The sequence below is a fragment of the Homarus americanus genome, unplaced genomic scaffold (genome assembly GCF_018991925.1).
Source record: "Homarus americanus isolate GMGI-L3 unplaced genomic scaffold, GMGI_Hamer_2.0 scaffold38801, whole genome shotgun sequence".
In the NCBI taxonomy this organism is placed as follows: Eukaryota; Metazoa; Arthropoda; class Malacostraca; order Decapoda; family Nephropidae; genus Homarus; species Homarus americanus.
Window position 1 is genome coordinate 170,780 of NW_024732537.1, and position 24,797 is coordinate 195,576.

The following is a 24,797-nucleotide window of genomic DNA, read 5'->3' on the forward strand; positions in this document are numbered from 1 at the left end:
TGAACTGCACATGCTCAGAATATTCTCAGCAAGGTACAATCTCAGCACCTACTACAGTACTGGTTTAGAGAGATTTCAGTGTACAGTACTCAGGCTGATCTTTCATACAAATACACTTGTACATTCTGCTAGTCTTGTATGCATTACATGGAAAAATGTCTTTAAGTATAATCATTTTCCTCCATAGAAAATTTCCCTTAAGTGGTTCCTTCTCATGAGTTAGTCCTCTAAAGTATTACAGGTTGTACCTCTCTCGTCCGGCATTCTGTGGTCCGGAAACCCCCATGGTACGGAACAATTTTAGTTTGTTCAATAGGTAGATAGGCAGCTTTTTTTTTTTTTTTTTACCTGAATTATTATTATTATTAAAGGAGTATTAAATTTTTGCCCCTCAGGCCCCAATGTGGGTCAGTGACCTATGCCCGGGTGGGCTAATCCCCATAAAAAACAACAACAAAGCCGCGGGAAATTAAGGTTTGTTTACATCCGGCAGTTCGGCTGCTCTCTCTCTCTCTCTCTCTCTGCTTGTCTATACAGAGTACAATACAACATTTAACCCTTCAATATATATGAGCAGTAAATAAGTGTTGCTTTCATATTCTTATGTAGAGTAATGACGATATGTTTTCACATGTGCGCACTTACATACGCGCAGTCTCACTTTTTTTTTACCATTAATGGTTAGCTACTTATATTGTTCCATTTATTAACATTAAATAACATTACAGGTACTTGAAACAACCATATTAATTTTTTACATTAATTTTACTACAGCTACAATCAGGGTCTTATTTTCTTCAGTTTTATATGTAAAACCAATCAGTCACTGGTTTTTTTAAGCTTTAACATAAACAATGCCGGCAGCCGTCTCGTCTCATCGTGTGTTTTAATATTCCACGTATTATTATTAAATTCTATTGTTAATTTTGCAAACAAAAACATTAATTCAATAAAAACAAATTCAGAAACATTAATTAAAATATATATGAACAGTAAATAAGTGTTGCTTTCATATTCTTATGTAAAGTAATGACGATATGTTTTCACGTGTGCACACTTACATACGCGATCTCTTTTTTGTCTTTACCATTATCGTTAGCTACTTCTATTGTTCCATTTATAAACATTAAATAACATTACTTAAAACAACCATATTAATTTTACTGCAGCTACAACCACGGTCTTATTTTCTTCAGTTTTATATGTAGAACCAGTCAGTCACAGGTTTTGTAATCAACGAAAACAATGCTGTGTCATTTCCTCGTGAGTTTTAATTTTCTACGTATTATTAATGAATTGTATTGCTCATTTTGCACACATAAACATTAATTCAATAAAAAAGACATTCTGTAATAAACAATAATGAATCTTTTGTACATATGAGAAATGACGCTGTTTACACGATTATGCACGTCGTCTGCACGTTGGCGGGCTGTTCAAACCCGTCGAAATTGAAGTTTCCGCCGTCAAAATTTTTATTTATTTTTTTTGTGTGTGTGTGTTCCAATAAAATACGTTGAATTAAAAACTCGCGAAATTTGAGAAGCTACTATACGACATTTAACCCTTCAATATGTCTTCAAAGAGACCATGATGCAGAGAAAGTGGTGCTAGTGCTTCCAGGCATAAGCACAAGTCACTATCTATCCAGGAAAAGGGTGAATTTCCATGGTCCGGCAATTTCCATGGTCCGGCACCGGTCAGGTCCCGAGGTTGCCGGACTAGAGAGGTACAACCTGTACTAACAAATAAAATATAGATGAATGAATAAAGTACTGTATATACAGTGGCCCCTCGGTTAACGAACACAATCCGTTCCAGCAGGTTGTTCGTTAACCGAAAAATTCGTTAACCGAAACCATTGTTTCAATGGGTTTTTGGGTAATTGGTTCCAGCTCACCGAAAATTGCCTAAATTCAACAAAAATGGTAGAAAAGTTCACTTACTTTGAGGTGTGTATGTAGAAGGCTCCTGGATGATGATAATGATGGGAATTAGAATGGGGGTGGAGGAGAAGGCATTGGGGTGGAAGAGAAGTCACCCCATGGCACCATTTCACCCATAAAATTTTAGTTCTCTTGGTGTAATTCAAGATTATTTTCTTTAAATCAACACTGCACTGCATTATATATTGTCAATATGTAAAATATATTTCAAAATGACCAATAATTTGCTTGGAAACAGAAAAAAGCGTTTAGTTGAAGAGAGTCTCAAGCAATATGTTACCTCCACTGAAAACAGAGAGAGACTAACGCCTGTTTGCTGTGTTAAGAGGCTGTATGCCACGCATTAAACTAGTCACTTTACCTTCAATTATGTTCAATAATTGTTAAAATGACTAAAAAATTTAATATTAAACTTTTAAAATTATTGAATAGTATAAACTTCTTGATATTTACTAAAATAGTAAGAAATTTAAGCCCTAGAACCGATTAATGTATTGGCGGACTAATACTAAAGCTGGCTGACCGGCCAGTGCAAGCGAAAACATGTTGAGGTCGGTTCGTAAGAAATTCGTTAACCGAATTTTTGTTCGTTAACCGAATTTAAGAATATTATGGGAGGCAGTTCGTTAACCGAAATTTCGTTAACTGAGGCGTTCGTTAACCGAGGGACCACTGTATGATGAATCTGAAGTCAATTATTATCTATCTCACAAAAAATGTTCTGCCACATACACTTTGTCAAGAGAAAATATTATTCATGATTTATCTTAATATAATGTGGCTATCCTCACTAAACCTTCCTCACAATCTATGGGACACTGACCTGATGAATTCTTCGTCTGCAAGAGCTACATCAGGAAAGGGGATAGGCTGTAGGAGCTGAGCAAGGCCAGGTCTCCAGTCATCATACTCACAGCTGCATGGAGAGAAACAAAAGAAAAGAAATTAGAATTGGATTTTTTTACGAGTACTCTACCTAATTTTACCTTCTGGCCACCCTTCTAGAAGTGGTTATGGTGGGTGATGGAGGCCATGTCTTGAGAAGGATCTCCCATTATTCTTGATAGTCTTATTTAGTGCTGTCATAATATTTACAGTCCCTACACAAGTCTTTATTATTTTATTGGGGAGAATTACATTCACAAAAACTGTACTGATAATTAAAAGTACTTTATTTTGTGAAATAACAAAATGATTTACAGTGTTCTCTTTATCACAATTCCTTGTTATCTGCAGGTGTAACTGTTCACAGTCAGTAACTATTCTGTATGGCTACATCTTGAAAGTTCTCAAAACTTGTGGAAACTTCTCTGGCTGCATCACAATACAAAAAGTGGTGTGGACTGGTGCAACTTTCCTCTTGTGTGAGTCCATGCATCACACCATGACTATCTGTCTCCCTCCCTCTCTGCTCCACTGCTCTACCATACTTTACCCATTTATTCTACATCTGGGGCCGCTACAAGAAAAGCAGGTAGCAATAATGGTGCTAAAGTGATGGAAAGGAAAAAGAAAGTGATGACTCTAGCACAGAAAGTTGAACTGCTAGATAAACTCGCATGTGGAATGACAGTTGCAGTTATGGGTTGTGCTTTTGCCAGTGACAATATAGAACATTAAGTTAAGCACAGTAAATCCTCCAGACTTCCATGGGCTATGTTCCTGGAAAACCTTATGAATACAGAATTTGTAAATGTGGATACAGTATTTTTATCCAATAGGAAACACAGTTTGTTCCCAGGTCTGATTGAACATACAGAGGATGGTCATACATTCTCTCTGCAGCCACTGAGGTACAACTGACTCGAGAGCCAGCCAGCACAGTAGATGATGCGCTACCACTCAGTTGCCACATCAATTGAAAAGCCTTAACTTAAAAATACTTCAGCATAAAATTAACAAACAACAAAACTAAAAAGTTAAAGACAATTCAAATGATTATAACTTTAGGCAATTGACAGATTTTTAACTCAGAAAGCCCACAGTAGGCTTTTATTATGTTGCTAGCATATACAATACAGTAGGGCAGCCATAATTCCCAGTCCACTCACAAGGGTAACATTAAAAGCAAAAATAATTAAGCTGAATCTTCAGAATCAAAATTCTCATACAATCTACCAAATGAGGATGAATTGTAATCACTACCTACCTACCTCTGCCAAATAACTGATAAATAATAACACCATCATAACTAGTCCCCTACAAGAACAGTAAAAGATAAATTATTGTATTGCAAACAACAAAGAACCCGTCAACAATGACAAAAAGTAAACCAAGTAGTGACCCTCTAATTAATATTTACCAGAGGGTATTATCATGTTACTGGCTGTAGTTTTACCTATGTTACCAAACATATAATAATTTTAAGATACTGTGCTGTACTGTACTGATGCAGGTAAAACTATTGCCATACTATTCTTACACCTAACCTTACCTTTACCATAGACAATACTCCATCTTTGACAGCTGTAGAACATTTACCTGAAATCCAACCACAAACAGACTGTCAGCTTCTAATGACAACTTGTATGTCTTCATGTCAGGTAAGGCATAGCAAAAGCACCTTAAGTGTATACCGTATATATACACTGTATTTTGAACGGCCTCCAGGACAAAATCCCACAGTACTGTATCTGGGGAATATCAAACAGATCCTCACTAATCGATAGTTGTAACTATACATTTTTCTGGGCTCTGGATCCAGTGAATCTATACACAGTACTGTACTGTATTTTATGACTCTTCTGGCTGTACAGCAATGAAAATCAGCCTCTGCACAACCCTGTCACTGTAACCAAAGTGTTTATAAGTTCAGAGTAAATGACTGTGTTGATGTGCAAGAATCCCAACAAAACCTTTAGCACACTAAGATGCTGATCTCACTTTACTTGGAACCCTCAGTAACTTCCTAAGGTTACAATTGAAAGAAAAAATAAATAAGATCGTTCATAACAAATAACTCTAAGAAACAAGTGAGTCTAATTGATGAACATAATACAATCATCTTACAGACGCTAACACCAAAACTGTATAGAACTGTATCCCAACAACTGTGCAACAAAACCCAAAACTGAAATATCAAATTCTCAATTACAGAAAAGTGTATGGGAAACCATTCATCCTAGGTAAGTCCATGAAACTACTGTACTAGTGTCTTTAAAGTGTAGACTGACAGCAGAGACCTGAGGGGTGAAGCTGTCCCAGGTGGTGTGATAAAAGGAGATTCATCTGATACACTTGAGAACTACAGTAAAGGACACCAACTTGACTACCCCGGCTGGAATTTAAGACAATCACTATATTTGCACATATTTGACTGATTGGAGAGTTTACAATACTACTTACACTGGTTGAGGTACTCTAATATGAAGTCAATGAAGATAATGTCCCTGCTCTGAAGCATTATACAGTATACTCTCTCTAAAGAGTATCTTTACGGAGAGATCTGATAAATTTCAAAATGAACACCACGACTCCTATTGTCTCAGAAGGGATGTCAAAATTCTTTGTCCATTGTATCATATTGTCTCATATAAGATGGTAAAGATACTTTTTGGAGTGAGTGTACGCTATCCGTACAGAGAATGGAAGTGATACACCTCACAGATCTCTAGCATGTTCATAAAACTGACTAAAGCTGTATACAGACAATCCTCACTATGTTATACACCCTCAGGCTATACAGTAAGTGTTTATGCATATAAAAAATTCATAAATTAGTGAACCCTTTTCACCGATACATATTTTTCTTAATACCTGTACATTATACAAATATCTAATGTTGCACTTAATCTTATTTGGTCCATATTGTTCCAGTACAATTCACACTGATGCATTACAACCTGCACTGCTGCATTACAACCTGCATTGCTGCATTACAACCTGCACTGCTGCATTACAACCTGCACTGCTGCATTACAACCTGCACTGCTCCATTACAAACTGCACTGCTCCATTACAAACTGCACTGCTCCATTACAAACTGCACTGCTCCATTACAACTTGCACTGCTCCATTACAACCTGCACTGCTGCTTTACAACCTGCACTGCTGCATTACAACCTGCACTGCTCCATTACAACCTGCACTGCTGCACTAAAACCTGCACTGCTGCATTACAATCTGCACTGCTCCATTACAACTTGCACTGCTCCATTACAACCTGCACTGCTCCATTACAACCTTACAACTTGCACTGCGCATTACAACCTGCACTGCTCCATTACAACCTGCACTGCTGCATTACAACCTGCACTGCTCCATTACAACCTGCACTGCTCCATTACAACTTGCACTGCTCCATTACAACCTGCACTGCTCCATTACAACCTGCATTGGTCCATTACAACCTGCACTGCTCCATTACAACCTGCACTGCTCCATTACAACCTGCATTGGTCCATTACAACCTGCACTGCCGCATTACAACCTGCACTGCTCCATTACAACCTGCACTGCTCCATTACAACCTGCACTGTTCACTGCACTGCTCCATTACAACCTGCACTGCTCCATTACAAACTGCACTGCTCCATTACACTGCTCCAGCCTGCACTGTTCCATTACAACCTGCACTGCTCCATTACAACCTGCACTGCTCCATTACAAACTTTACAAACTGCACTGCTCCATTACAACCTGCACTGCTCCATTACAACCTGCACTGCTCCATTACAACCCGCACTGCTCCATTACAACCCGCACTGCTCCATTACAACCCGCATTGCTCCATTACAACCTGCACTGCTCCATTACAACCTGCACTGCTCCATTACAACCTGCACTGCTCCATTACAACCTGCACTGCTCCATTACAACCTGCATTGGTCCATTACAACCTGCACTACTCCATTACTACCTGCACCATTCCAATTCTTTTCACTAAATGTTGAAACTGTAATAGATGATGAGAACAAATTTCCAGGGATGTTAATACAGGTGCTCCTCTACTTAAGAATGTTCAACTTACAAACTTTCAGAGATACAAACATCATCACTGAGGGGGGGTTACCTGCCAGAACAGGTGTTTAATGTGGATGAGACTGGATTATTTTGAAGAAAATTCCAGAGAAAACAAACATTACCTGAGAGAAGAGTGAGCCAAGTTTTAAGGCTGTATTAAAGAGTATAGCTGTACTAAATATCCATAATCTTTTAATTTTTTACAATATGTTTGGTATCTACAAGAGTAAAGTTGGACTTACAAACAATTTGACTTACAAACAAGCCTCAGGAACGTAACTTGTTTGTAAGTAGAGGAGCACCTGTAACTGATATCCTCACCTGAAAGAAATACATTGAAAAAGAATAATTAGGATAAGAAACTGTAAATAAAGAAATATGGTAAATAAATAAGAACAGTTCTCGCAGACTCACATTTTGTTAAGAACACTCAGGTAGCAGCTAAGATTGTTAATAGTATCGTCATTAGTTTGGTGAAGAGAATTGAGACGTTCCTGATCCTTCTGCTCCGCAACCAGGACACACACAGCTGCCGTACAGACAGCCACGAGGTTTGGTAACACTCGCAGGTGAGGGCACGTGCTGGTCAGCCCATGCATACTGTGCACAAACTCATGCACAACTCTCCGTCCATCATTCTGACTATTGAGAGCTTGGATGTAGTCCTGCACAAAACGACGCACATATGGATACTTTCCAAAGTCCTGGAGGATGAGAAAAACATCATTAATGGAAAAATACCTGGAAACCATCCAAAATACTTATGGTAACATCACATACACATTTAAGTACAGTATTTAAGACGTCAATTACACTGTGCGTAAATTTTAAATCGCATATGCAGTGGTCCCTCGGTTAACAAACAGTTTGATTAACGAAATTTCGGTTAACGAATTAGCTCCCATAAGGATTTTCAGTTTGATCAACGAACAAAACTTCAATTAACAAAATCCTTACGACAAACACATTTTCTTGTGCGCATCAGCTGATCAGCTGATCGGCTAGTCCGTCAATACAGTAATTGGTTCTATGTTTATATTCGTTTCCAATGGAGTACATATCAAGAAAGTTGGTCTCCTGAATATTTCTGCACTTTTTATATTAAAATTATTGTTCATTCTGAAATTTAGTTAACATATTGATAATATAGACAGTACAGGGAACAGTTTTTGTGCGCCCATCAGCTGATTGAATCACCCAACAACGCTTCTCAGTTTAACTTTGTTTGAGGTTCCAGAAAAAATGCGTTTTATCGTGTAAATGGTGCCTGACGTATGTATATTAGCCATCATTTTGGCTGCTACCCATAGCCTTCAAATTATATACTGTGTACCTAAAATAAAATTAATAAAAAATAGTTGCTCATTTCATTAATGAGTTACCTTTGTAGTTATTACAGCATATTGTGCTGCATAGACTTAAAGGGTGCAATAAAGAGAAAAAATTTAAAGCCCAGCTTCTCTAATTAGATGATTTTTCAGCCTCAAAAATTCCACAAGACCCTTTGCTGCTGATACGTACATCAATTATTGTGACTAAACTGTTTTACTTGTATGATGAAATTAAGCTAAAGTACAGCGTGAACTTTCTAAATTTCGGTTTGAGTAAGTTTGAAATCTCACAGCATAATAGGCAAGAGAGCGTATTAAATCTAGGTACTGTATTGTACAAATGTTTATGATTCTTACAATATCTCGGTGGTTATATTTTCATAATTAGGTTAAAATACTGTATTGTACACTTAATCTACATTATCAAATGTCATTCAATTGGTGAACCATGAAGATAATCAAGAAATAACTACTTTACTGTACGAGTACTGTACTATCCATCAAACTCATTCTTGAATTATACAGGTATTAAGGCATTGGCTGATATTTCATAAACAGTACAGTATTGTATAGATAAAGGTCACACTATATATCAATTCTCCATTAAGTTTGGGACTGGAAATGATCTATATTTGGGAGTTTCTAAATTTGGGAAATAAGAGACCGAGCATATACTGTACCTTAGTTACTTTTAGTTACAACCTTACTGGGATATTCTTACCACATTGTGTTTCAGTATCCTTTTAATAATGGGCGTGAACATGTCGATGACGAGGCACGAGCGAGGGTTATCTGTACAGTGTTGACTGAAGAACTGACAGATCTCTGGAGAAGGTTGGTTGTTCTCCAGGAGGGGGGCCAGCGTCACGATGATCTCCTCAGTCATCTGTCGACTCAGCCACTTCTCACCCTGGAAGTATTGTATTATCAGCACAGGTTTAGGTGTTTGGTCTTTATTCTTAACCACAGACACACACACACACACACACACTACAGAAACTTCACTTGCAGCAGTTGAACACTTGACTCACAACGAGGGACTTACGAAAGGAATCGTTAATAAATTAGGGAGGTGAGGCATAATGAGGCTATGAGGGAAGTGGGTTGTGGTGTGGGGATGAAGAGTAAGGGTGAGTATGTAGTGTGAGGAGTGAGGGTGAAGAGTGGGAGTGAGGGTGAGTTTGTAGTGTGAGGAGTGAAGGGTGTGGCAGGTAGTGTAAGGTGATCAAGCAGGGGACTCCACCCTCTCCCTAACATATTTTCATTTCGCTAATAACGTCATTTTACAGAGTGCTTCTCCTCCTCCTCCCCTCTTCCTCCCTCATCTCCCTCTTCCTTACCCCCCCCCCTTCTTCCTCTCTATCTCCCCCTTCTTCCCGGTACACAGACTACACACGGTACACTGGGCGGGTGTATGGGATATAACAGGTAAGGGAAGTAGCATCGCCTGATACCTCACCTTTAAGCTGGTGAGTGGGAGTTAGGAAGAGGGAGGGAGATAGGGTAGGGGAGGGGAGGGGAGAAGAGAAGCAAGCAGATGAGAGAGGGAGTGGGGAAAGGAAGGGGGAAAAGGAGAGTGAGAGAGAGAGGGAGAGGGAGAGAGAAAAGGAGAGGGAGAGAGAAAGAAAATGAGAGGAGGGGGACAGAGGGGGGGAGGTGAGAGAGGATGGAGGAGATGGGAGAGAGGCATAACAGGAAGAGGGAGGAAAAAATAGAAGCTGGAAGGTAAAGGACAGAGCGGAAAGGAGGTAGAGAGAGGAGGGAGAGATAAGAGGTAAGGGAAGAGGAGGGGCGAGGAGAGGGAAGAGGAGGAGGGCACGAGTAGGTGTGAGGAGAGGAGGATGAGAGGGATAAGAGAGGGAGGGATATATCGTTATTGATACTGTTTAGTGGAGGCAGTCTGTGTCATCCATTGCGCAGTGAGTGGAAGGGAGCATTGAAGGGGAGAGGTGAGATAGGAAAGGAGAGGAGGTGGTGAGGCGGGAGAGTGAAATGAGAAGAGAATGAAATGATATGGGTGATAAAAACCTGAAGAGAGGAGGAGGAAGAGGAGGCTGTTCAAGTTTATTATGATCGTAAACATTCTTACACACAAGTTTGTTGGACTGAATGTATGACAATTTATATACATGTACTGTATACACACAGGTGTTCATGTTTGTATATATTTGTTTATAAACGTGAATGTGTAAATAGTTATGAATGCATTTGTACATTTGTTTATATCACGTAAATCTGTGTGAACGTTTGAGTTTATTTTGTTTATACATGCAAGTAGCCTACACAGATGCTTGCGTGCCGAGCCCTTGAAGAATAAATCAACGATACGCCTCTGTATTGCCTATATAGTAACATATGGAACCAATGTAAACATGTATGCCGATTTTACTGAAGACAAAATCTATCTAGTTACTTATAAATGAAGGCACAGTTTGATACAATACTCTTTACCACCCCTTAAGGAACACACTATTAACTATACTGTATACTATACACTTTACTTTACGTTATATTTCTACCCAAATTTTATTGAACTTTTTTTATTTATTTTTAGCTCATAGACAGACTTCAGTGCTAATAGTGTTACCTAGGTATATGTCATAGGTCTTGCTCTCAGTGTGTATGTGTGTATGTTTGTCAGTTGAGGTACACATATGCTCTTGCAGGTGTACAGGTGTTTGGAGGAAAGGTGCGAGTGTGAGGTTGATGCGTCGCCAGGTAAGTGGTTAGGGGTGTGGCGTCACCATGGTTACCACGCCCACGCAGCCCCTCAGGAGCCAGAAACGCGAAGGAGAAGTTGAGGAGGGGAAGGAGAGTGGAGGGACGAGGGAAAGGCGAGTGGAGGGAAGAGGGGAAGGAGAGTGGAGAGAAGAGGGGAAGGAGAGCGGAGGAACGAGGGGAAGGCGAGTGGAGGGAGAAGAGGAAGGAGAGTGAAGAGAAGAGAGGAATGGGAGTGGAGGGAGGAGGGGAAGGAGAGTGGAGGGAAGAGGGAAGGAGAGTGGAGGGAGGAGTGGAAGGCGAGTGGAGGGAGAAGAGGAAGGAGAGTGAAGAGAAGAGGGAATGGGAGTGGAGGGAGGAGGGAAGGAGAGTGGAGGGAGGAGTGGAAGGCGAGTGGAGGGAGAAGAGGAAGGAGAGGAAGAGAAGAGGGGAATGGGAGGAGGGAGGAGGGGAAGGCGAGGGAGGGACGAGGGGAAGGAGAGTGGAGGGACGAGGGGAAGGAGTGGGAGGGAAGAGGGGAAGGGGAGTGGAGGGACGAGGGGAAGGCGAGTGGAGGGAAGAGGGAAGGAGAGTGGAGGGACGAGGGGAAGCAGAGTGGAGGGACGAGGGAAGGCGAGTGGACGGAAGAGGGGAAGGAGAGTGGAGGGACGAGGGAAGGCGAGTGGAGGGACGAGGGAAGGCGAGTGGAGGGAAGAGGGTAAGGAGAGGGAGGGGAAGGAGAGTGGAGGGAAGAGGGGAAGGAGAGTGGAGGAGGAGGAAGGCGAGGGAGGGAAGAGGGAAGGAGAGTGGAGGGACGAGGGGGCGAGTGGAGGGACGAGGGAAGGCGAGTGGAGGGAAGAGGGAAGGAGAGGAGGGACGAGGGGAAGAGGAGGAAGAGGGGAAGGAGAGTGGAGGGAAGAGGGGAAGGAGAGTGGAGGGAGGAGGGGAAGGCGAGTGGAGGGAAGAGGGGAAGGCGAGTGGAGGGAAGAGGGGAAGGCGAGTGGAGGGAGGAGGGAGACAATGGTGGAGGGAAGAGCGCCATGACCAAACACTTGTACTGTACATAACACCTGTACTGTTAGAGGTTCCGGGTAATAGTGTCCAGCAACAGGTGGGTACGTACCATAGTGTCCAGCAACAGGTGGGTACGTACCGTGGTGAGAATGGAGGAGGCAAGTTCGAGGGGAACCCGGCAGACGGTGTGGTCGTGGAGGGGCGTGGCCAAGGACAGCTCCACCAGGTTCTGCAGGAGGGAGGAGGCGTCAAGGGGGAGGCTCACGACACAGCCATGGTCGCCCGGGTCAAGGATCATGACCACCGGACCCCTAATGTCTTACAACTTTTTCAATTAACAACTTTATTGACGGTATATTATATTATGCAGGGTGATCGAAAAGTCCCTGTGCACCTGTAATATTAATAGTATAGTTTTTTAATCGTGTTCTACCTTCAGTAAATAAAAGGAATAGCCTCGGGTGCACAGGGACTTTTTGATCACCCTTGCGTATGATTATTTTAAATGGTCAGGATTTCGATCTGATATATGCAGTATTACCATAAGTACATTTTACGATATAAAACAAAATTAAAAACTTTCATAAATTTGTGAAATATCTAAACAAATATATATAAATATAAATCTTAAAACTGAGAAATATATAGTACGTTTGGTTGGGGAGGACGATGACTTACCTTGAGCTCTTTGAGGAGTACTTCAGGCCGCTGAGCTGTCCGCAACACGTTACGGTATTTATACACGTTTTTCTGTAAACAGACAAGGTAAAGGTTCTTCTTGGTAATTAAGTTTGAATTTATATACATGTTGTATGAAATGTAACATACATACATACATACATTATTTATGTTACACTTAGCCTCTCTAAGCGGGTTCTAATGCGTTTATTTAACCAATTTGATCCACTAGCTACTGACGTCATGTGCAATATGTCGCTGTAGTCGTGTTAACCGGAACTTATCAAGGTTTACAGTATGTCTTAGAATGTCGTTTAGCTCCACCTGAAACCTGTTGAGCATTATTATTACCTGTTAAAATGCCTCATGTGTATATTTGAGGGTCACGTGTCAAGAAAAACACTGTGTCGTGGTGTCGCTGTTATTGTGTTCACTATTGCTACACTCTCTGACGGAGGAACCAACCACGCATCCTGGATCCGGCTGGAGCTGCATGAGCGTACACTTGCTTTAAGGACTGTTTGACCTATAGGCCTAATACTTACATCCTTCTGATACACACACACACACACACACACACAACACTATCACTGCCTCACCTTCCATATAATAGAGTGGAGCCACTGGTCTCTCGTGTAGGAGTTATTCGCCTGTAAAGAAAGAAAGAAAAAAGTTTACAGTACAGTAAAAACAAAGGTGACTTACAATTAATCTTTGGGTCCCTCCGTTAAGCAGCACTTGGATAAACACACAGAAAAACAAAACATTGATCATCAGGACAATTGAGACAGACATTTGCTGGCTAAACGTAGTAATATTAAACATAAATCGTTCTGACAAAAAACTAGTAACACATAATACATATAAGAGGGCAGGAAACTGTAGAAAGTCAGGAAGTAATTTCTCTCAGATGCCAACACATTCCCTCCTCCTCCTCCTCGCCCCGTCTTGAGCGGCTACTCCCCAAACTTCCTCTAGTTTCTGTACTAAATCTCAACTCTGGCCATAACTCACAAAATACAAAAATATTATATAAATACAATACCTTCACCAATCATCATTTAATATAGTGATCGAAAACTAGATGGGAAATATTACATAAGAGGATATAAATGTTGGCAGTGGCTTGGTTCATGTGCCCGGGCCCTCTTATGTCTTGGCGGGAAAAACTGGCTTACCTTGTGTTAGTTTCGTTCCTGATGATGGTTCGGGATAGTCCTGGACTTATAATTTACACCATTTCCTCCACGTGTTATTAAGCTCCTTTATTTACACTCTCTATCCTAGCTTTTATTTCCATTTGTTTATCTACGACAGTTAGAACTGGCTGGATCATGTGTAACTATGTGCCTCTTCATTACTCCTTTCATTATCACTGTATCTGGCCGACTACCCACCCTTCCCTCCCACCCACTTTACCTCGAGTAGCGATCATAGCAGGTTAGGTGAGGTGAGGTTAGGTAAGCTACGAGAGGACGGAAGACAAGCAGGAAGTACACGAGGAACAACAACACATTGTCACCCCCAACGGAGCCAAACAGGAGGCCACGTCACCAGGAACTGTGTACGTCAAAAGTTTCCTGTGATGATCAAGGGCCTCCTCTCATCACTACTCCACCGAGGGAAGTATTTAGTCACACATCCTAGGAAAATATATAGACAGAAGATTCATGACTTTCAGCATCACCAAGAGCATAATCATTGGATGAAAATAATTAATTATTCTTGTGTTATTTTTGTTTTGTTTTATAAAGTAAAACCAACATTTGGTTTATACGTAGGTCCATGTAAAGATATTATGCACACTAAATACTTATCCCAATATAAATGGAACTTCAAGAGAAGAGATCAACTGTAACCCAAGGATGTGGTGTTGAAAGTCACGCCATAAACACTTCAGGGACAAAACTGGTTATTCCGAGTCAATGAACGAAACGAGGCCGCTTGTTTACTGTAGTTATCGCTGAAACAATAAAAAAATGGATTATAAAGAAAACGAAATTTTAATGTCAGACGCTACTGAGGGAACAAACTAATGGTTTTAGTGACTTCACGTGTTTTAATCAGTGTCCAAGAGCAGTATACCGTACGTACAGATGAAAATTCACTTACATCTGTCTCAATGAGTAATGTTCTAGACACATTTCACCTCTCATCTGTACCTCACCATAGCGCGGGGCAGTGTTTGGTCTGGTGTTGTCATGCAGCAAGCGGATGCCGGCACCTAAACTGCCTCTCATATTATCCCTGTCCCTAACCAAGTCATTGTATTATACTATAGCGTGGTAACATTGGCCCCACATCTCTGGTTTTGTGCCCTTTGCTTACTGAAGTCTAATCACAGTACACGTCTCAATGTTTGGCTTACGCGGGGGTGATGTGAGGGACAGGTACAGTAACACAACATGGAAACCTTACTACCATGAACAAATTTGCATTGTCTTACTGTACAGTATATACTGAAAAGTTAGTAAATATGGTAAGTGAGTGTGCGCGCGCGCGCGTGTGTGTAGTAGTAATAATAATAATAATAATAATAATAACAATAATAATTAACGGTTTATTGAAAGAGCTTGGCAGCCAGAAGGCTGAAAATATACAGTTACATATTTGGGGAATGGGTTTCGAATTACAAATAATATACAAGTAACATAAGTGACACAAATAAGATATATAATAACTAGATGGGGAAAAGCTCAAACTACAGTGCGTTTCAACATAGTGACAGTGCAAGAAGTAGTATTTACTGGGAGTGAATACACTGATTTATTACAAGTTATTGATAATTTTTACAATGGTTGGGACTGGGCTGTTCTTATAGCGATCAGTTCGTGCACGTATGGGCTGGATGCGGTTGTGGTGTCGAACAGCAATTCTCGGGCTAGGGATCTCAGGTGGTAGTAGGAACCGGTGTCGAGGATGGTGTAGAAGCTTGTGTAGATGGTGTAGATGGTGTGTGTGTGTGTGTGTGTGTCTACAGTTCACCTCGCCCAGGGCTCTCAGCTTGGCACATGGATGTAAATCATTTAGATGTGTAATTTTTGAGGAGAGAGAAACAAAGAGAGCGGTGAGGGGTGTTGTACTTGGCGGCTGGCTGCTCAGTATGAGTAACTGTATCAGGACTTGTCTTTACGCAAACACGACGAAAAACACACTCAACTGAGGGAGTTCCCTTGTCACTTCTTACATTATGTATATTTAAATATTTGTCTACTAAGCCTGGAATTAAATTAGTTTTACTATTAGTGGGTACAATGTGTGTGGTGAAACTTACAATGACTTGATGTTGGTGTTCGTGACGATAAGGGAACTCATCGTGAACAAAAAGCCAAGATTTAACTCACACTCTCACAAAAATATTATTTGTTTACATTTTTTATAGAGGATTCCCCATCAAATCAACTTCGATATAAGGACATTCGTTTTTGTCTAAACTGGAATGTTCTTTTTTTTTGTCTTACTTGCAACTATTTTTAGTACCGGTATCACTTAGGTAAATTTTCTGACACAAAGCATCAAACCAGTTAGTGATCCCGGACTGGTTTTTACCTCTCATCTCACAAACACTCCAGATACTGGTCCAGTTTCCTTATACTTCAACAGGTGAAGACAGACAGGCAAGGTGTCGTAATGCCGGAACTTATTAATGCCCGCTGGGACAACACCCTCTCCTTCCCCACCCCTTCTGTGTCCTCAACCCCTAACACACACACACACACACACACACACACACACACACACACACACCTCCGTCCTCAACAAACAAAACTTCAAGCAACTATTTATTGTCTTTTTTGTATATTCAGTACTTTAGTAAGTGTGTGTGTGTGTGTGTGTGTGTGTGTGTGTGTGTGTGTGTGTGTGTGCCACTCTTTCATCATCTTCTCTGGTTCGATTGTGTAAGTAGAATCATGTCTATTATTACTACCTCATGTTTATTTTTTTCCCGTTTTTCTTCGCTTCATTTCTCCAGGTTCAAGGTGAGGGAGAGTGACTGACTCCCTGTCTTTATCTCTCACCATTTGACGTGTAGAAAATTATAAATAAATAAATAAAAAACCTTAATAAAAACACAAGATCAGCTCGAGCTCATGATTGTTATGAAAAAAATATTGTAATTAAATCGTTGGTTTCCTAATTATCACGGTATTATTAACTTATTCTCGAAATACAACAAATAAAGGCAATAATGACTGAACAAAATTATCAGTGTTCACTTCTGTTCAAAATCTACTAATAATATCCTTCTTACTATGTGAAATTATATCTTCACTCAGGTACAGGTTGAGGTGATACAAATACCGTATTATTAGTGTAAAGACGCACATTATTTGGCTTTCTTGTTATTGTGTGTATACTGATATGTGCACATGTTCACGACTACCGAGCTGTGTATACATTATCTCACATTCAATAGGGATAATTGCCTATGTTTAACCCTGTCAGGACGATAGCTAGTCCGAGGTTCCCAAAATAGAAAAAATACATAAATAAATAAAAGTTAAGGCTAAGGCTAATAGGCGATTATCCCTATTTAATGTGAGAGAGAGAGAGAGAGAGAGAGAGAGAGAGAGAGAGAGAGAGAGAGAGAGAGAGAGAGAGAGAGAGAGAGAGCAGCATCATCATCACACATTAACACAGAAACAAACATATAATTACACCCAAATAGTAATGGTTTTAAGCTAATTATTTTTCTACCTGTCACTCAAGAGGACCAACAACACTGCGTCACATTACCAATTATCCCTGAGAGAGAAAGGACCCCCCTCCGAGAGAGAGGACCCCCACCCCTCCCGAAAGAGAGAACCGCTCCCCTCCCAAGAGAGAGGACCGCCCCCCTCCCCCACCTAAATATAAAATTTATCCCGTGTTGCAATAGGGATATTTCCCCCACTAAAAGCACCACCACGAGGGTTCATAACTGAAGAAAAAAAGTTAAAAAAAAAACTTGAATTTGCCAGTGGCGGTGGTGGGCAGCTACGAGTTTCGTGTGGCACAAAACCTGCCCACTGATAGCCAGGTGAAGACTCGGTGGAGAGAACAGTCAAAGTACTCATACAACACACAACTGCCTTGGTGTTGTTTTTAAAGGACACATGAAAACTAGACACCCTTGATTATTTCACCTTGTTATTAAACACCTAACACTACTTGGTTAGGTTAGGTATAGGTTAGCGTTATGGTGGTTAATCTTAAGATTGGTTCAGCATGTATATAGATAATACAGGTGTATATATTTCAGCAGATACACACACAATGTAAATATACAATTTCCAGTGTATACATAGACAGTACAGGTATACAAAAAGTAAACAGTCAGTCCATTGAATCAAGGACAGCCAAGAAGACCAAGAGACGAGCGGTTACTCTCCCAGATGAAAGTTAAAAGACTCAAAGCGGAGAGATACAAGTTAAGGTTTATGTTTAACATAATAAATCAGTAACTGTGACAACCCAGCGTCGGAGGAGGAGATGACGTGACGAAACTATAAATATACAATAAATCAAAACAAAATAACAGCAGATAAACTAGCAAAATAATAGCGTTAATAAAAGCAGAAAAAAAAAAAAAGCCTCACTTGACAAGGACGCTCCTCACCGCCCCGAAGGATAAGTCTCAAAACAAAGGCTCTTAACACTGGCAAAAATTAGTGGAGCGGAACCATTTTTGACCCTCTGGATATTAACCTTTACACACACACACACACACACACACACACACACACACACACACACACACACACACACACACACACACACACACACACACACACACACACACACACACACACACACACACACACACACATACAGATGAACCCACGAAGACCCGAAGCGTTATACAAGGTCACACAAGCAATCACCACAACTGCCTTGATTCTTCTCTAGACAACGGGCCAGGTGTAGCAAAGTAGACGAGTATAGGGTAAGTGGGGTGGGTTGCCTAGGAGGGTTCGGTGGGTTGCTTAAGAGGGAGGAGGGTGGGTTGTCTAGGATGGAGGGTGGGTTGTCTAGGAGGGAGGGTGGGTTGTCTAGGAGAGAGGGTGGGTTGTCTAGAAGGGAGGGTGGGGTTGTCTAGAGGGAGGGTGGGTTGTCTAGGAGGGAGGGTGGGTTGCTTAAGAGCTCTCGTCCACCTGCGTCACTACTCATTGATGCTCTTCCTTGTAAAAACTAATTTGGTTAAGAAATAGCTTGTGAGGGCAGTACCGTGCTAGTGAAGGTAGTACCGTGCTAGTGAGGGTAGTGTGCTAGGGTAGTACCTGTTGGTGCTAGTAGGGTGTAGTACCGTGCTAGTGTACATGTGCACGTGCTAGTGAGGGTAGTACTGCGTTAGTAGTGGGGGTAGTACAGTGCTAGTAGGGTGTAGTACCGTGCTAGGTGAGGTAGTACCGTGCTAGTGGGGTAGTACAGTGCTGTAGCTGCTAGTGAGGGTAGTACTGTGCTAGTGGGGGTAGTTGTGCTAGTGGGGGGTAGTACCTAGTGGGGTAGTACTAGTGGGGGGTAGTAGTAGTTAGTAGGGTGTAGTACCGTGCTAGTGGGGTAGCCTAGTAGGTGTAGTACCGTGCTAGTGAGGGTAGTACCGTGCTAGTGTGGAGAGTACCGTGCTGTCACAATATTAGTACTCACTCTGTGTGTGTGTGTGTGTGTGTTTATATTGCCTTAAGATAATTGATGGTGATAGTGAGGATGGTGGTAGTGGGGATGGTGGTAAGTGAGGATGGTGATAGGTGAGGATGGTACAGGTGGGGGTGGATCTATCCTTGACCAGCTTAGCTATTAATAACCTTCACAGCTACCACACACACACACACACACACACACGCACACACACACACACACTATAAACCACACAAACTACTACCACCATCCCTACCACAAATACCACTACCCCCACCCCTAATACAACCACTACTACCACTATTAGCTGGGCCCGTAGCCAAGCCAAGGAGTGACAGCAGGTAGGGATATGAGCCAAGACTCGAAACATCAATTACCTTACATCTGACGGCGAGATCCTCAACACAGCCGACCTTCTGCCTGGGTCTGGTTAGGTTAGGTTAGGTTTATGGTGGTTAATGTCAAGATGAAATAAACCAGATGGAGATGCTACAGTAACCATAGTAAACTTTCGAGGAAAAACAGACGTGAAGGTTTTAACAGACGTGAGGAAGGTTTTAACAGACGTGAGGAAGGCTTTAACAGACGTGAGGAAGGTTTTAACAGACGTGAGGAAGGCTTTAACAGACGTGAGGAAGGTTTCAACAGACGTGAGGAAGGCTTTAACAGACGTGAGGAAGGTTTCAACAGACGTGAGGAAGGTTTTAACAGACGTGAGGAAGGCTTTAACAGACGTGAGGAAGGTTTTAACAGACGTGAGGAAGGCTTTAACAGACGTGAGGAAGGTTTCAACAGACGTGAGGAAGGCTTTAACAGACGTGAGGAAGGTTTTAACAGACGTGAGGAAGGCTTTAACAGACGTGAGGAAGGTTTCAACAGACGTGAGGAAGGTTTCAACAGACGTGAGGAAGGTTTCAACAGACGTGAAGAGGGCTTTAACAGACGTGAGGAAGGTTTCAACAGACGCGAGGAAGATTTCAACAGACGTGAAGAGGGCTTTAACAGACGTGAGGAAGGTTTCAACAGACGTGAGGAAGGTTTCAACAGACGTGAGGAAGGTTTCAACAGACGTGAGGAAGGTTTCAACAGATGTGAAGAGGGCTTTAACAGACGTGAGGAAGGTTTCAACAGACGTGAGGAAGGTTTTAACGAGTCATTATACAGGGCGCCAGGCAGAGACCTCCTCCAGCATACAGGAGGGAGGTGACGGGCAGTGGCTCAGGGTCACGGCAGGTAACTTTCATTATGTACCTTCCTTACCTGAGCCGGGAAAACCCCCTAATGGAGGCGTGTCAGGAGGGAGGTGGCACAGGTCCGGAAGGGAGGGACGGAGGGAGGGAAGATGGGACGGATGGAGGGAGGGAAGGAGGGAGGGAAGGCTTCCTCTACCATCTACATCTATTGGTGCTGTTATAATTTCTCCTAATAACACTTCATTTCTTACTAAGTGGGTGTAGTATGTGTCCTGGGTGGGTGTCCTGGGTGTGTGTCATGGGTGTATGTCCTGGGTGGGTGTCCTGGGTGTGTGTCATGGGTGTATGTCCAGGGTGGGTGTTCTGGGTGTGTGTCATGGGTGTATGTCCTGGGTGTGTGTCACTGGGAGTATAGCCTGAGTGTGTCATGTAGGTAAGGGCAGTGAGCTTAGTGACGTCAAATTCGACACCAATCTACACTTGTATACACACCTGTGTCCTTCATGCCACACACACACACACACACACACATAATAGGGTGATCATCCTTGACGGCATGACAGTGAGAGTGAAGAAACATATTTACTTTCCACTCACACTGAAACTGTAAATAAGACGATGAAAACGACTGAAGCCTCAAGAATAAATGCATACATAATTATATGCAAACAATAATAAATGTAACCAATAATAAATGTAAACAATAATAGATGTAAAAAAATAATGTAAACAAAATCTCTGGAGGAAATAAAATATTCAAGCAAGGTCGTATGTTTGTTTACCTTGGCATCGCACCGCCCACCAGAACACCATATTGATACATCTGGGACCTAACCTGACCTAACTTAACCTAACCCTATATAGATAAAAAAGAATCATGAATGTCTTAATATTACTTGAGTTTTAGTCATCTTATCTCTAAAACTATGAGAAAAAAGTCTTAGAAAATGTGTCCCATGAGCAGTACAATATATATTGGTCAGGTTGGGTACTGTGGCAGCCTTCATATATCAGTTGTGTCACTAATAATATTTGACAGGAGTAGTGAAAATGTACCCAGCGACCACCAGCCCCGTGCTAACACAGGTGGAGACGGGGAGATAAACTACTAGAAACAGCCCACACACCTAGCTGGTAGGGGAGGTTAGTAATAGCCCAGACAGTAATAAATGAATATCCCCTTAGCGGAGACTGTGTCACTGCCGTCATAGCCAGGCGTACTGATACCTTGATAATAAACAGTGAGTGAGTGAGTGGACTGACCCAGCTGTTATGATATCGGTGACGTCAGTGATGAAGGCCGCTATATCCTGTGTTATTAGCCACCTGTATATAGTGACTACCTGGCTACAACGGCTGGCAGAAGAGTGTTTGTTCTGACAGAAAAAAAGAACATTCGCTTAATTTGAGGCTAAGTAATCTATCCTCTTATTAACCTAACCTAACCTAACCTAACCTAACCTGACCTGACCTGACCTTTTATGTCTCATAGATAAATAAATAAACTAGAGTTCTATTTAGGTATGAGGTGACAAGAGCCAGTCTATCGTCCATCCTCCAAGGTGGGTGAAGTAAGAACAGGGGCAGAGCTTGTGGTAGTCAGAGCAACGTCAGCAGCAGGGCCCTAACAGCAGAGGCAACATCAACAATAGGGCCCTAACAGCAGCAACAGGACCCTAATAACAGTAGTAGCAGCAAGGCGCTAACAACAGTAGCAACAGGGCCCTAACAACAGAGACAACAATAACAACAGGAGAAATAGCAGCAGTAGCATCCAAACAGGAGGAGAAGGAGGGGCTAACGTCTTGGAGGGTGAGTCAGAGCATCCTGTTCCGGAGATAAACCTCGGTGTGTTTATGAACGTGTCGGCCCCAGCACAAACACACAACGCCCTGCTCTGCTCCCCTCCCCTCACCCCCCTCCAATATGTTTCTTACCTCCCTTCCTCTAATCCAGTTCCTTATGTCCTCTCCTCGTTATTGCCAAGTCCCTCCCTTCCCTGTTTCCACATTTTAAGTTGTTCATTAACTATTTGAAGTCTTCAGCTAGACATCCACCGTTTATAATCACTGTGTCTATTATGTGTGTCATCATCATTATCGTCCTCTAGTTAGCGTCACAACCATGTACACTACACATTACTATGGCATTCCTCGGGGTATGTAAGACTGTTTCCCTCTTGTCTCTTATCCTCCATATGTTACCCAGAAGATGTTATCTCCCTCCCTCCCCTCCCCTTCCCCTCTGGCTGTGATTGTTGTTAACGAAAGCTTATATACATGTACCAGGCTCTAACATTGTCTGCATAACTCAACACAGTCTCCGGCGCCATATATTACCCCTCAGAAAGTGTTATTATGTTATGGCCCCTGATTATTTCTCTATATAACTGCCAGCACAGAGGTCACTGATATCTTTTTTCAAGTCTGTGCTGCAAAGTAGTCATCAATTTTCCCTTAACGATTCATCACTATGCACTAAGCTCAGGTCTGGTACTTACGTGATCGTCTGCCTCTTAAAGCCAAATAACCTGTTCTTAATTCATCAATATTTCAATAACAGTTTTCCTTTGGCAACGCTGGAGGACTAAAAGAAATTTTGTAGAAGCTTGTACCTGTAGTATTAGCCTGGCTTGGTTAGGTTAGGTAAGGTTATGATATGTTAGGTTAGCATTCACCATTTCCCATCACTTAGCTTACTAACCATTCGAGCGGTTAGACTTTGTTATGATTTATATTGTTCCCTTCTTCATTCTCCTTCTCTTCCTCATCTTTCAAGATAAAAGAAAAAAGGCAATTGCGGAAAAGACGTCTTCCTCCCCGTATGGGAGGTACCCTCACATCCCTATCCACGTACTGTCGGTCAAGGCCATTATCATATCTCTCTCACACCCCACTCCACGTACTGTCGGTCAAGGCCATTATCACATCCCTCTCACACCCCACTCCACGTACTGTCGGTCAAGGCCATTATCACATCCCTCTCACACCCCACTCCACGCACTGTCGGTCAAGGCCATTATCACATCCCTCCCACACCCCACTCCATGTACTGTCGGTCAAGGCCATTATCACATCCCTCTCACATATCCCTCTCACACATCCCTCTCACACATCCTGCCGGAGATAGAACACTAATCAGCCAGCAAGCAGGATGGTGAACCCCAAGCACAAAGACGCCGCCAGGGGCCCCTCACCTGATTGTCTACCCAGACCTCAGTTAAGAGAGGGTGATGGGGGGGGCTTGCTTCTGTCTCAGGGAGGGGTGACGATCACGGCAGGAGGAGGAAGAGGAGGAAGTCATGAGGTACGGATGGGCATGTGGGTGAGAGGGAAGGGGAGGAGAAGGGAGCGGGAGAAGAAGGAAGAGGAGGAGGAATGGGAAGAAGTCATGAGATAGGGCTGGATATGTGGGTGAGGGAAAGGAGGGATGCTGTGTCAAGGTGGATATGAGATTGTTGGTTGGTGTTGGAGGAAGGAAGGAAGGAAGGAAGGAAGGAAGGAAGGAAGGAAGGAAGGAATGTATGTATGTATGTATGTATGTATGTATATTTGGTTGGTTGGACAAAAGGCTCCGAATGTGGCCAGAGTTAAGTGGAGGGTTATGAGAGATGTATGGGGTTGGTGAGGAGGATTGATGAGGTGGTGGGTGAAGAGAAAAGGAAGGAAGGAAGGAAGGAAGGAAGGAAGGAAGGTTAGATATCACTAGACACTATCACTCCACTGTCCTTACGTGTCGAGGAAAATCTGATGAAAAAAATGTCACACACACACACACACACACACACACACACACACACACACACACACACACACACACACACACACACACACACACACACACACACACACACACACACACACACACACACACACACACAGCACCATCCCATCTATTATATATTAAAATAATAAACAACTCCTGATTTATGTACTGTACAGCCCTGTAAATGTATTCAATGCATATTATATCATTATGTCTAAATCAAATGTAAGTCTGTATATTTTCAGCCACCGGCTGCAACTCTATTAATAAACCGTTTATTATTATTATAATAATTATTATTACACACACACACACACACACACAGAACTTACAATTTTTTTTTTACAAAACTGATACACCTGTTAATGAGTCTTTTACACCTACAACACTGGCTACACCTGTTAATGAGTCTTACACACCTACAACACTGCTACACCTGTTAATGAGTCTTACACACCTACAACATTGGTACACTCACCCACGACAGGTACTGCAGCTGCAAATGTAATTAAGCAGGTGTTGCCGCAGGTGTAATCAAGCAAGTGAGTTTAAACCAATGTATTGATGTACAGGTGTCATCGAGAAGTCAATTA

At 42.0% G+C, this 24,797-nt stretch overlaps 1 protein-coding gene across 3 annotated transcripts in view; it reads right to left on the minus strand.

The window, feature by feature from the left end:
* LOC121868892 (C-Maf-inducing protein-like) overlaps positions 1–24,797 on the minus strand; it is a 103,617-nt gene that overhangs the window by 19,124 nt on the left and 59,696 nt on the right. For all 3 annotated transcript variants that reach the window (XM_042369893.1, XM_042369892.1, XM_042369891.1), the window contains exons 3-8: positions 13,228–13,278; positions 12,629–12,700; positions 12,090–12,179; positions 8,961–9,149; positions 7,323–7,612; positions 2,770–2,862 (exon numbers count right to left, since the gene is read on the minus strand). In XM_042369893.1, the coding sequence (XP_042225827.1) occupies positions 2,770–2,862; positions 7,323–7,612; positions 8,961–9,149; positions 12,090–12,179; positions 12,629–12,700; positions 13,228–13,278 (785 nt within the window). The remainder of the gene's footprint in view (positions 1–2,769; positions 2,863–7,322; positions 7,613–8,960; positions 9,150–12,089; positions 12,180–12,628; positions 12,701–13,227; positions 13,279–24,797) is intronic.